Genomic DNA, 14,553 nt, shown 5'->3' on the forward strand with positions numbered 1-14,553 from the left:
AAAATTAAGGATGAGAAGATAAGTAACATGTTCAAGTAACATAGCCAATATGTGCCAGAGCTACGATTTGAATTCCAAAGAATGGGTTCTTAACCACTGCATAATAACTTTTGGCTTCACTCATTTGATCATTCAGTCAAAATTACTACACTCCTGTGTACCTTGTGCCATTCTAGTGCTGGGAATAAAGAGATAATATATGAGCCCAGCCTTCAAAAAACTCAGTCTTAGCCAGGCATGGCAGCACATACCTGTAGTCCCTGCTACTTGGGAGACTGAGGTAGAAGGATTACTTGAGCCTAGGGGTTCAAGTCCAGCTTGGGCAACACACCAAGACCTCATCTATAAAACACTAAATCTTGTAGAGGAGAGAAACACAGAAACAATTATATTAATAGTAGATGTGGTAAATATGATGATTGCTCTGTACAAAGGGTGGAAGCATAATGCTGGAGTACCCAACCGAGACTGGGAGGAAGGAGGTGTCAGGAAAAAATTTCCTGGACGAGGTGGACCTAAACTTTATAAATGAGTCCCATTTATAAACTGGGTTAATTAGGTGAAAAGGAGCAGCCTAATTAGGTGAGGAGGAGGAGGTGGAGAAAGGAAACAGGGAGAAGATTCCAAGCAAAGAGAACAAGGGCAAATACACAAAGAAGAAATAGCACAGTACCCATGAAGATGCCATTCAGTGAGCAGGAACCTAAAGCATGAGGCAGAGAAGAGGCTGGAGACACAGGCAGGGTTCAGATGAGGCAGAGCCCTGGCTGAGAAGCTCAAACTTGAGAACTTTCAATGGATTTTGCAAGCCAATAGACAATGAATGTTTGCTGAATGAATTAGAGAAAAGAATGGATGAATGCATGGACAGATCTTTAAAGATTAACCAGGAATTTGATGCAGACTTGTTTCCAAAGACCATCTGGGAGTGGAGGGGAGTACTGTGGAGAACAGATATGGGGGAATAGGCCTAGAAGCAGAGAAATCAGTTAGAAGGCCACGATATTGCAGATAAAAGGACAACAGTAGAGATGGAGAAGACTGCATAGATTTGAGAGATGTTTAGCCGCTAAAACTATCAGGACTTAGTGATGAATGTGGTAAGAGTTAAGTCCAGAAAAGACGCTGAGTTCAGTTTCAGTCATCTGAATTTGAAGTGTCTGTGGGACTTGCAGGCAGAGATGTCCAGCAGGATAGTCAGAGGTGAGGGTAAAGCTCAGAGAGGTCTAAGCTGACAACTTCAATTTGGGAGCATGTAGGAAGTTGTTAAAACCAAGCCAGCTGATGGGTTCACTCAGGCAATGTGTACAGAATGAAAATAACAGTTTTTCATTGCTCATATGCCAAAGTAACAAACAACAGAAACACCCAACATTTAGGGAAGGACGAAAATGACTACCCATAGCAGAAATGACTGGTAAGAAAGGCACATGAAGAACAGCTAGAACGTAAATTCCTTAAGAGAAAACACTTTGCCGGGCGCGGTGGCTCAAGCCTGTAATCCCAGCACTTTGGGAGGCCGAGGCGGGTGGATCACGAGGTCACGAGATCGAGACCATCCTGGCTAACATGGTGAAACCCCGTCTCTACTAAAAATACAAAAAACTAGCCGGGCGTGGTGGCGGGCGCCTGTAGTCCCAGCGACTCGGAGGCTGAGGCGGGAGAATGGCGTAAACCCGGGAGGCGGAGCTTGCAGTGAGCCGAGATCGCACCACTGCACTCCAGCCTGGGCGACACAGCGAGACTCCGTCTCAAAAAAAAAAAAAAAAAAAAAAAAAAAGAGAAAACACTTTATCTGCCTTGTTCATCTCTGTATCCCAATCAATACTTGTTGAATAAATCATCTGAGAGCACTGACATGTAAAGCAAAGAAGAAGGGAGTAAGAGGGATGACCAAGTTCCAAAAGCAGCAAAGAGATCCAGCAATAATTGGAAAAAGTCTATCTGGTTTGATAATCAGTCACTGGTGACCTTGGAGTGAAATTTCAGGGGAATGATGGGTCTGAGAGCTAGATACAGAAGGAAACAAAAGGTGAGGAAATGGAGGCAGAGTTTAGAATACTCATTAAAACAGTTTAGATATAAAGGGAAAGAAAGTTATTGGATGACAGCTAAAGTTAAAATGGATCACCAAGGACTTTTTCTTTCTTCGGCAGGGGGAATTGTCAGAGATCTGAGAAACCTGGCCTTGTTTATACATGACTGGAAGACAGAAATGACAAATGAAAACAAGGTATCATAAGTGACAGCATAAAATATCAGAAGCAAATACAAAGAAATTGCTTTGATTAGAAAGACAATTCATCCTCTGAGACAAAAGGAAAAGTAAAGGGTATAAATCTTGATGACTTTAAAAAGGAAAGCAGAGGCAGAAATGTGAGGGAAAGCACGTCTCATGACCCTAATTTTCTCCATAAAATAAAAGGTAACAAAGAGTAGGTGTCTGGGAACTTAATGGACAGTCGAAGAAAAACAATATAGAACAGTGGCGAAGATCAAGGCCTCTGAAGTCGGATTGCTTGAATTCAAATATTGGTTCTACCACCTACTCGCTGTGTGACTTGGGGCAAGTTATTTAACCTCTCCCAAGTCTTCATTCCCTCAAGTGTCAAGTGGTATTAACAATTGCTCTGCACCATGGGATTGTCACAAGAGCTAAAGGACAAAGTATGTAAAGCTCAGTGTCTGATAAAAAGCATTCAACACTATTATTGCTGTTGTTAATAGTGAAGGTAGGGCAAGCAGGAGCTGTGGACATATAAAAAGATCATTTGAAAGCAATAACTGTGGTGAAACCCCATCTCTACTAAAAATACAAAAAATTAGCCAGGCGTCATGGCACACGCCTGTAATCCCAGCTACTTGGGAGGCTGAGACAGGAGAATCACTTGAACCCGGGAGGCGGAGGTTGCAGTGAGCCGAGATCGTGCCGTTGAACTCCAGCCTGGGTAACAGAGTGAGACTCTGTCTCAAAAAGACAAGAGAAGACAAGACAAGACAGAAAGAAAAGCAATAACTGTATAAGAAGAACGAGCACAAATCTGTATTGTCTCGCATATGAACAATCCCAAAAAGTTCCAAACCTAGACCACAGTAATTCCAAATAGAAATTTCATCCCTGCTATGTTGAGCCACTATCACTGGTATGTATGGGGAAAGGCTTTTTTTTTGTGTATGTCTTTGGGGAAAGGCTTTTTTTTTTTTTTTGAGACGGAGTTTCGCTCTTGGCATGCCCAGGCTGACGTGCAACAGCGCGATCTCGGCTCACTGCAACCTCCGCCTCCCGGGTTCAAGAGAGTCTCCTGTCTTGCCCTCCCGAGTAGCTGGGATTACAGGCATGCGTCATCACACCTGGCTAATTTTGTATTTTTAGTAGAGACGGGGATTCTCCATGTCGGTCAGGCTGGTCTCGAACTCCCGACCTCCGGTGATCCGCCCGCCTCGGCCTCCCAAAGTGCTGGGATTACAGGCATAAGCCACCGCGCCCGGCCAAGGATTGTTTCTTCTGGCATTCCTACAAGGCCTGTTGAGGATGCTGCTAAGGTTCCTCAAGTACCTTTCACGAAGCATTTCTAGCGGAAACGCTTCCTTCCCGACAAACTGGGCCGCCTCCTTGGGTGGCCAGGGCCTACTCTCTAATATTTTTTCTGCTGGTGTTGTGAGCAAGGTACGTACAGGTGTCGGGAGCACACGTGAACAAACACAAGTGGGTCGAAGACCAACAGAAGCGCCCGCTGAAACAGCCCAAGGGAGTAGGACGGGAGGACAGAGAAAGCAGCTGCGAGAGCAGCGAATGAAAGCAGCGTCATTCAAGGCACATCACTCAAGGGTAGGAGCAGCCTCGGCCTAACGCTCACCCGCGGCACTGAGCCCAACCAGCAGAGGAGATAGGCTGACAACCGCCTTACCTCCAGACGTCGGAGACGGACAAATTCACGTTACTCATCTGTGCCTCACCGCTTCCGGCGCTGCGGGATGACATCAGAAGTCGACTGAAGCGCGTCCAGTGATGTCAGCAGCACCTCTCTAACGGATTGGCTGAAAGAATCTTGCCCAGTTCCCAGATCAAAAAGCGTCCGCCCCAATTGGGTTCTCCCTGGGCCGTCGTCCAAGTGGCAGTTATGCCTGTAGGAACCAGCTCTCTCACCATCGCTCTACCTGAGGGCCACTCGCCTGTCACTGCCTCACAGTCTCTGAATTGGGTGACATTTCAGACCCAGTCCCTCTGTGGACGTTTCTAGGTGGCTGTGCAGCTTCTCGATACTCCATAAGGAGATGTTCACAACCTTTAAGGCCATCTCTACTGCTGCAGACAACCTGCTGTAGCACTGCCACTTGCTTTTTAAACTATAGTCCGCTTTCTCCCTTGTGCAGGGAGGAAAGAATGGAGAACCTGCACAGAATGGGGAAACCCGCTAAGATTTTTGTAGTGCTGTCTACACTAAATGAACTGAGGGGCAATCCGGAGGAAAAAAAAGCAGGATGCAGGGATAAGATGCGTGTACTGATTTTTTACAGCAATTCCAGAACGTTCCCTAAGAATCATATTGCAATTATTCAAAGGCATTTTAGCAGAAGGAACAATCCCTATCTCGTTGGTAAAAGTATAGTTTATAATTTTTCTCAAATACAACACACTGGCAAAGATTCTTTGGTTGAATTACGTTTCTGAATTTTCTGCTAGGCCCATCTGTGCACTTCCCTGTAAAATCCAGTTTTAGCACAGACCCTGGCTAAGTCAGTTTAGCAAGAACCACCACCACCACCCGGCCTTATGTGGTTATTCTCAATATCTGATCAGGTTCCTTAGTCGCCACTATCCCCCAGGTGATGTCTGATTACGTTGGCCTGTCTCCAGCAAGAATCCTATTAGGTCTATTTAGCCAGAATCTCCTTTACCCCTGATGTTTCCTCTTAGTAATTTTCCATCCACTGACCCCTACACAGCTCCTTGGCCATAAATTCCCAATTGCCCATGCTGCTGTTCGGAGTTGAGCCCAATCTCTCTTCCACTGAAAAACCCTGTTGCAGTGAGCTCTATATACCTATCATGAAGTTCCTGAATAAAGTCCTCCTTACCATGCTTCAGCAAGTATCATTGAATTTTTTTTTCTTTAACAAAATTGAGACTTACGGAGTCACATTCTTTATCAAGGTGGAGTATTGTTTCCTTCCATGGAAAAGCAGAGACTTAACAGTATGATGGAGCTATTAGAGCTTTCAAGACAGAAGGTGGGAGGATGTTCCAAGAAACACAGAAGACAGGCTTGCTTTTGTTAGCAGAGAAGATGCAGGTTTATATTAGGGTCATATGAAGAAGTGGGAAAACACAAGCAGCATCTCAGCAGCCACACAGGCCTTACAGCTGAGGAATGTTGTTCACAACTGCTTAAGATAAAAAGAGGCAACTCTGGTGACATGACCAGTTTTGTTGTTCCCTCAGAATTAAGCATCCCTCTCAGTTAAGAGTGCTTCTTTGACCTGCCTTTGTGTGTCCTGCATCCAAAAGTTGAATTGCATCATTCTAATTACATTATTCACTATATAATGTGCAAAATTGGGCAGAGTTTCCATGTCCTGCTTGTTAGGCCTAGTCCATTGTCTATAGTGTATTAGTGGCCAGAAAAGCAAGATCACGCAGCACAATGCATAGCTAAATGTATGGCAGGCAGTTAAGACTATCAGAAACTTCATATTGCCATGCAACAAATCACCAGAACTTTTTCATCTTGAAAAACTGAAACTCGGCCAGGCACAGTGGTTCATGCCTGTAATTACAGCACTTTGGGAGGCCAAGGCAGGCGGATTACCTGAGGTCAGGAATTCGAGACTAGCCTGGCGTGGCGGAACTCGTCTGTAGTCCCAGCTACTCGGGAGGCTGAGGCAGGAGAATTGTTTGAACCCGGGAGGCGGAGGTTGCAGTGAGCCGAGATCACTCCACTGCACTCCAGCCTGGGCGATAGAGCAAGACTCTGTCTCAAAAAAAAAGAAAAAAAAAAACTCCGTATCAATTAAATAGCTCCCTATTTTTCCTCCCCCAACACCTGGCAACCACCATTCTACTTACAGTTTTCATGAGTCTGATCACTCTAGGTACCTCATATAAGTAAAATCAGACAGTATTTGCCCTTTTGTGACTGGCTTATTTCACTTAATATAATGTTCTCAAGTTTCATCCACATTGTATCATGTGTAAAAAGTTCCTTTTTAAAGCTAAATAACACTCCATTGCATGTACACACCATACTTTATCCATTCATCCATCTGTGGATATTCCACCATTTGGCTATTGTGAATAATGCTGCTATGAACATGAGTGTATAAATATCTCTTCGAGATCCTGTTTTCACAACTTGCAATTGCAAAGACATGGAACCAACCTAAGTGCCCATCAACTGATGAGTGCATAAAGAAAATGTGGTACATATACACTATGGAATACTACTCAGCCATAAAGAAGAATGAAATAATGTCTTTTGCAGCAACTTGAATGGAACTGGAGGCCATTTTTCTAAGTGAAATAACTCAGGAATGGAAAACAAAATACCACACGTTCTCACTTATAATTGGCAGTGAAGCTTTGGGTATATAAAGGCATACAGAGTGGTATAATGGACATTGGAGATTCAGAAGTGGGGAGAATGGGAGGAAGGTGAGAGATTTTTTAAAACTACATATTAGGCTGGGCGCGGTGGCTCAAGCCTGTAATCCCAGCACTTTGGGAGGCCGAGATGGGTGGATCACGAGGTCAGGAGATCGAGACCATCCTGCCTAACACGGTGAAACCCCGTCTCTACTAAAAAATACAAAAAACTAGCCAGGCGAGGTGGCGGGCGCCTGTAGTCCCAACTACTCGGGAGGCTGAGGCAGGAGAATGGCGTGAACCCGGGAGGCAGAGCCTGCAGTGAGCTGAGATCCGGCCACTGCACTCCAGCCTGGGCGACAGAGCGAGACTCGGTCTCAAAAAATAAAAAATAAAAAAATAAAAAAACTACATATTGAGTGTAACTACTATTCGGGTGATAGGTACACTAAAATTTCAGACTTCACCATTATACAATTCATCCATGAAACCAAAAACCATTTGTACCCCTAAAGCCATTGAAATTTTTTTTTTTTTTTTTGAGACGGAGTCTCGCTCTGTCGCCCAGGCTAGAGTGCAGTGGCCGGATCTCAGCTCACTGCAGGCTCTGCCTCCCGGGTTTAGGCCATTCTCCTGCCTCGGCCTCCCGAGTAGCTGGGACTACAGGCGCCCGCCAGCTCGCCCGGCTAGTTTTTTGTATTTTTTAGTAGAGATGGGGTTTCACCATGTTAGCCAGGATGGTCTCCATCTCCTGACCTCGTGATCCGCCCGTCTCGGCCTCCCAAAGTGCTGGGATTACAGGCTTGAGCCATCGCGCCCGGCCCTGTTGTAGGAGTTCTTTATGTATTCTGGATACTGACCTCTGATCAAATACAAGATTCCCATTTCATAGGGTGCTTTTCACTCTGCTTGCTGGCTGTATCCCTGGATGCACAAAACTTAATTTTGAAGTACTTCAATTTACCTATTTTTACTTTTGCTGCCTGTCTTTTGATGTTATATCCAAGAAAACATTGCCAAATCTGTCATAAAGCTTTTCCCCTATGTTTTCTTCTAAGAGTTTTATAGTTTTAGGTATTATGTTTAGGTCTTTGATCCATTTTTGAGGTGTGGTTTTTTTGTTTTTGTTTTTGTGAGACAGTCTTGCTCTGTCGCCCAGGCTGGAGTGCAGTGATGCAATCACAGCTTACTGCAGCCTTGACCACCCAGACTCAAACAATCCTCCCACTTCAGCCTCCCAAGTAGCTGCGACTATAGGCATGTCCCACCAAGCCTGGCTAATTTTTTTTTTTTTATAGAGACAGAGGTCTTGCTATGTTGCCCAGGCTGATCTTGAATTCCTGGGCTCAAGCAGTCCTCCTGCCTCAGCCTCCCAAAGTGCTGGCATTACAGGTGTGAGCCAGTGTACCTGGCCTTGAGTTCATTTTCTGTACTATGTAAGGTAAAGCTCCAACTTCAATTTTTTGCACGTGGATACCTAGATTTTAGCAATACCATTTGTTGAAAAGACTGCCCTTTCCTCACTGAATGGTATTGACATACTTATTGAATATCATTTAGTCATTTATGCAAGGATTTATTTCTGGGATTTCTATTGTATTCCATCAGTCTGTATGTCTGTCTTTATGCTAGTACTGCACCGTTTTGATTACTATAGCTTTGTAATACCTTTTGAAATCAGGAAGTATGGGACATGGATGCAGCTAGAAACCATCATTCTTAGCAAACTATCACAAGAACTGAAACTGTACACCCCAGATGTTCTCACTCATAGGGTGGGAACTGAACAATGAGATCACTTGACTCAGGAAGGGGAACATCACACACCGGGGCCTATCATGGGAGGGGGGGGAGGGGGAGGGTTTGTACTGGGAGTTATACCACAAATGACGAGTTGATGGGTGCAGCACACCAACATGGCACACAAGTATATATAAATAAACTCCCAACAAGTATATGCACATGTACCCTACAACTTAAAGTATAATAATAAAAATATAATTTTAAAAAAAAAAAAAAAAAAGAATTTTTTTTTTTCTGTTTTTTTTTTTAGGGTTTTGTTGTTTGTTTGTTTTAACTCCAATGGTTAGAAATGAGATCTCATATAAAAACCCAGATTCTGGCTGGGCTCAGTGGCTTATGCCTGTAATCCCAGCATTTGGGAAAATGAGTCAGGAGGATAGATTGAGGCAAGGAGTCCAAGATCAGCCCAGCCAACATAGCAAGACCGTGTCTCTACAAAAAACTTTTAATAGAAATTTTTTTAAAAATCAGGATTCCTGATATCTTGGGGGAAAAAAATCCATAAATCTAGCCAAGTCCAACAACAAACAGCTAGAATTGTGAATAGCTGCCATGTGCTCTCCAGTTTGCCACTGTCTCTACCCATTCACTTATATAACCTGTCTGGCCCCCCCCGACAGCCCTTCTTTCTTTAAGATTTTGAGACTTCTGTTCTAAGGGAAAAGCAGTTGGAGGCAGAAGTACCTACCTGGTCTAAGGGAAAAGCAGGTGAAGCCAGAGGCTGTGGTTGCCTGGTCCAGAGACTTGCTCAGAAGGAAAAATATGAAATTCTGAGAGTATAGCTGGGACACCTCATTTTGTTTGGCATTTTGGGAAAGTTGTATTAGTCACAGTTCTCCAGAAAACAGCAGGGAGGGAGAGGGTTGTGAGGGTATCAAGAAAGACCTATCTGGCCGGGTGCAGTGGCTCACACCTGTAATCCCAGCACTTTGGGAGGCCGAGGGTGGCAGAACACATGGTCAGGAGATCAAGACGATCATCCTGGCTAACATGGCGAAACCCCATCTCTACTAAAAATACAATAAAATTAGCCGGGCGTAGTGGCGGGCGCTTGTAGTCCCAGCTACTTGGGAGGCTGAGGCAGAAGAATGACATGAACGCAGGAGGCGGAGCTTGAAGTGAGCCTAGATCGTGCCACTGCACTCCAGCCTGGGCAACAGAGCAAGACTCCATCTCAAAAATAAAAAGAAAAGAAAAAAAGAAAGGCCTATCTGAGGAAAAGACAATTAAACTGAGTCCAGAAAGACAGAAAGGAAACAAACACATCAAGACTTGATGGCCGGGCGTGGTGGCTCAAGCCTGTAATCCCAGCACTTTGGGAGGCCAAGACGGGCGGATCACGAGGTCAGAACATCGAGACCATCCCGGCTAACACGGTGAAACCCCGTCTCTACTAAAAAATACAAAAAAACTAGCCGGGCAAGGTGGTGGGCGCCTGTAGTCCCAGCTACTCGGGAGACTGAGGCAGGAGAATGGCGGGAACCTGGGAGGCGGAGCTTGCCGTGAGCCCAGATCGCGCCACTGCACTCCAGCCTGGGCGACAGAGCGAGACTCCGTCTCAAAAAAAAAAAAAAAGACTTGATGGAAGCATATTCTAGGTCTGTGATCCAAACTGAGGAAAGAGCATGTACAAAGGCCCAATAGCAGGGTTTTTAGATTATTTTTTTAGGGCTGCTAGAAGTCCAGTGGAGGTGAAAATCCAATGGAGTTAGTGAAAGAAAGATAAGGAGGCCTGAGCAAGGACAATAGTAAACCATTTAAGAACTGTATGTGGATTCATCATTCAATGAAAAACCCCTAAAGAGTTAGTTAGGAAGTGACATATTTGATGTTCATTTTATGAAGGTCATTGTGGCTGCTGTGAGCAAGAATGGACTAGTGGGGATGGCAAAAGCAGAAAAGTGGAAAGCGGTTAGCAGTTTACTGATGCAGTGCAAAGGACACTGGCAGCCTGAACGAAGGGACAGAAGTTCACTGACTCAAGGGAGATTTGGGGGCAGCATCAGCTGGACAAGACAAAACATACTCTTTTCTGTAGGCAGTCCTAGGTCTGATGCCAAATCATAAAAGTTATTTAGTGGTGATAGAATGAAAATCCAGTGAAACATAAATTTAGTTGCATGTTTCGTATGTCCAAAATCATCTTACTGCAAGAACTGCGATATTGCCTTCTCTGACCATATACAGGTCTAAAGTGGGGGATTTATGCTACTGAGAGTAATGAAAATGATGTTTAAAAAAAAAAAAAAGTAGGTAAACATGTTTTACCCCTAGGGTAAAACAACTTTGATGTGTGTACCACACTGTCTCTGCAACGCTCCCCAGCAAGACTGAGCCCAGGCTGCCCAGAGGGGTACCCTGCCTATCAACCCGTCTTCTTCTGGTTTCCTTCCCATCCCTGAATCACTTCTTCACTCCCCTACTGGTAATTCTTGGGATCATCTCCAAAGTACTAGCATTCCAAATCCTTGTGACAGTGTCTGCTCTGGGGGAATCCAACCTAATGCACTCCTCCTATTTTCTAATGATATCATTTCATTTAGGTAAGTTAACCTCCTACTGCTTCCCAATTTCATTATGTCATGGCACAAAGATAAAATTCTAATATTTGCAGAACACATGGGGGTAAATCTGAGGGGAGGCCTACGAGGAGCTTGGTGAAAAAACTTTCCTTATGTTTTCTTTATAATTATATACAATAATATAAATAAAAAACAAAGTATTGGGGAACATAATGTTGATTTTGGCTACATAGCCAAGTAGAATATTTTTAGATTTTTTTCATGAGGAAATTGAGCATATTTCTGTAAATATAACCTTTATGACATTAAGGTTTCATGATAAAATAGCTATACAATTTCTAAGATTTTTTTTTTTTTTAATTAGAGACAGAGTCTCACTATGTTACCCAGGCTGGTCTCAAACTCTTGGCCTCAAGGAGTCCTCCAGCCTCGGCCTCCCAAAGTGCTGGAATTACAGGTGTGAACCACCACACATAGCTTCTGATTAAGTTTTTTTTTTTTTTAAGATGGAGTCTCACACTGTCGCCCGGGCTGGAGTGCAGTGGCACAATCTTGGCTCACTGCAACCTCCACCTTCCTGGTTCAAGCAATTCTCCTGCCTCAGCCTCCCCCGTAGCTGGGATTACAGGCATGTGCCACCATGCCCGGCTAATTTTTGTATTTTTAGTAGAGACAGGGTTTGCCATCTTGGCAAGGCTGGTATCGAACTTCTGACCTCAGGTGCCACACCCACCTCTACCTCCCAAAGTGGCGTGAGCCACCGCATAGGCCTGATTAAGATTTTTTAATGATAATCTTTTCAAATTCTTGGTAATCATACCTGTAATTGGGACACCAGTTGAGCAGTTCTGTTCTATACATTACAGTGTAAACATGATGATGTATCCATAAACTACACCCTGTAAATTCACTTTACAATCTTCCAACTATAATTTACACTCTATTATTTTCAACTCCCGCTTTTAGGACTGGTTAACTTCTCCCACTATGTGCTGATTTCTTGAATCTAACTCTTAACTCTTTCAAGGATCTAATTTTTAAGAGTTTAGGACATGATTACTATAATCCCAAGCACTGACATTCATATCATTGGTGGTTTGTGTGAAAATTTTATTTCAATTCAGCAATGCTGATCTGTGTAAATCACAGATCTTATAGTGGTCTATCCTAAAACTTCTCATAAACATTAAGAAGAAAGGCACAGGAATGCCTTCTAACTTACCGTGCTTTGCCTTCCACCACCTCTTTAGTCCCAGTCTTGTACCAGCAATATTGAACTTCTTACCCTTCCCCCACCTCAATACATCAGTATATTGACTTCCTTGATGTTCATGCTATTCTCTCTGGAATGTTATTCTTTCTTTTCTCCCTAATTCACTCTTGCCCCCTCCAATCCAATCACACTGCAACTAAAAAAACTATTTCACACACCTATAATCCCAGCACTTTAGGAGGCCGAGGCAGGAAGACTGCTTGAGACCAGAAGTTTGAGACCAGGCTGGGCAACAAAGTGAGACCCCGTCTCTATAAAAAAATAAATAAATAACTTAGCCAGGCACGGTGGTATGTGCCTGTGATCCTGGCTACTTGGGAGACTGAGGAAAGAGGACTGCTTGAGCCCAGAAGTCCAAGACTGCAGTAAGCCATGATTATGCCACTCCAGCCCTCCAGCCCAGGCAACAGGGCGATACCCTGTGTCTAAAAAAAAAAAATAAGAAGGGAAAAAATATTTTTCAAAACACTAACAAACCTGGTCATGTCACTCCCCTGCTTAAATCTTTTACCAATGTTCAAATTAAGAATAAACTCCCTTGTTTGGTCAGTTTTACAGAAGTTCTTGTCCATCTCTCTAATCTTATCTACCACTCTCTCCTTGCCTATTTGCCCAACCACAGGGCCTTTCTTTCAATTTCTTAAACCCACTCAGTCAAGAATCTTGGGTTGAAACTTAGAAACTTCTCTGGCTACTTTAAAGACTGATGGGGCTGCCTTCTGCACCATCTCCAAACCATAAGAACCTTATAGTATCTGGGCCCTCAATCTCACAATCACAGACAGGCAACAGTAGTTCCCAGCACAGGAGGGCCTGGGCTCTTGGCACTGTCAGACCAGCTCCTCTTACTAGTCAAGTGGGAGAGACATGGCTATAGGAGCCCACACAGATACCCAAATCCCATAATCTCAGGGCCTTGGCCTCCAGTCAGATGAAACCAAAGCAACTCTAGCTCTCCATTGGCTGGTACATTCATTCATTCATTCAACTCTGAGCAACTTCTACATGTCAGGAATCACTCTAGGAGCTGGGGCTACCACGGTGAACAAAACAAAGTTCCTGCTTTTGCCGGGCGTGGTGGCTCACGCCTGTAATCCCAGCACTTTGGGAGGCTGAGGTGGGTGGATCACGTGAGGTCAGAAGTTCAAGACCAGCCTGCTCAACATGGTGAAACCCCGTCTCTACTAAATATACAAAAATTAGCCGGGCGTGGTGGCAGGTGCCTGTAATCCCAGCTACTCAGGAGGCTGAGGCAGAAGAATCGCTTGAACCTGGGAGGCAGAGGTTGCAGTGAGCTGAGATCATGCCATTGTGCTCCAGCCTGGGGCAACAAGAGCGAAACTTCGTTCAAAAAAAAAAAAAAAAGTTCCTGCTTTCAAGGAGCTTACAATCTAAACAGGTGAAGCAGACCATAAGCAAAGAAAGATACAGGTCTTGTGAGGGTAAATGCTACAAAGAAAAAATTAGTGGGATACAGAAAGTGGTGAGGATGGCTGGGTGCGGTGACTAATGCCTGTAATCCCAGCACATTGGACAGCCAAGGCAGGTGGATTGCCTGAGCTCAGGAGTTCAAGACCAGCCTAGCCAACATAGTGAAGCCCCTTTTTCACTAACAAGTACAAAAATTAGCAGAGCGTGGTGGTGCATGCCTGTAATCCCAGTTACTTGGGAGGCTGAGGCATGAAAATTGCTTGAACCTGAGAGGGAGAGGTTGCAGTGAGCTGAGATTGTGCCACTGCACTACAGCCTCGGTGACAGAATGAGACTCTGTCTCAAAAAAAAAGAGAAAAAAATGGTGAGAATGTCTTGGTAGTGTGGAAGGCCTCTCTTAAGCATACACCTGAAAGAAGACGAAAGTCATGTGGATATCTGGGTGAAATGAGGAACCATTAAAGGATTTTAATCAGTGGCGTGCCATATTTTTTGTAGTGGCCGGATCTCAGCTCACTGCAAGCTCCGCCTCCCGGGTTCACGCCATTCTCCTGCCTCAGCCTCCCAAGTAGCTGGGACTACAGGCACCCGCCACCACGCCCGGCTAGTTTTTTGTATTTTTTAGTAGAGACGGGGTTTCACCGTGTTAGCCAGGATGGTCTCGATCTCCTGACCTCGTGATCCACCCGTCTCGGCCTCCCAAAGTGCTGGGATTACAGGCTTGAGCCACCGCGCCCGGCCGGCGTGCCATATTTTTTAAAAGTTTACTCTAATTATTTTATGGCACCAGGATCTTAAAGAGAGGGAATGGTTTCCAATTCTGCATTTCTTTAAACTGTATCCATTCATCAAACACTTAGAGTGCCTTCTCTGTGTCAGGCAGTGGGGTCCATGTTGAGTCAACAAGCCAGACACAGCCCCTCCCGTTAAGGAGCTTTCAG

At 44.5% G+C, this 14,553-nt stretch overlaps 1 protein-coding gene across 15 annotated transcripts in view; it reads right to left on the reverse strand.

Annotated features, from left to right (window-relative positions):
- APTX (aprataxin) overlaps positions 1-14,553 on the reverse strand; it is a 53,925-nt gene that overhangs the window by 26,026 nt on the left and 13,346 nt on the right. For 3 of the 15 annotated variants that reach the window (XM_021927452.2, XM_021927455.2, XM_021927454.2), the window contains exon 1: positions 3,909-5,760. The exons of 3 other annotated variants lie outside the window; for them this stretch is intronic. In XM_021927452.2, coding sequence (XP_021783144.1) covers positions 3,909-3,982 — 74 coding nt within the window. In that variant the 5' untranslated portion in view covers positions 3,983-5,760. Of the gene's footprint in view, positions 1-3,857; positions 5,762-14,553 lie in introns of those variants that run through there. 9 more of the 15 variants (XM_021927448.2, XM_031654303.1, XM_031654304.1 and 6 more) reach the window with 7 other exon arrangements.

The sequence above is a fragment of the Papio anubis genome, chromosome 13, assembly GCF_008728515.1.
Source record: "Papio anubis isolate 15944 chromosome 13, Panubis1.0, whole genome shotgun sequence".
Taxonomy (NCBI): Eukaryota; Metazoa; Chordata; class Mammalia; order Primates; family Cercopithecidae; genus Papio; species Papio anubis.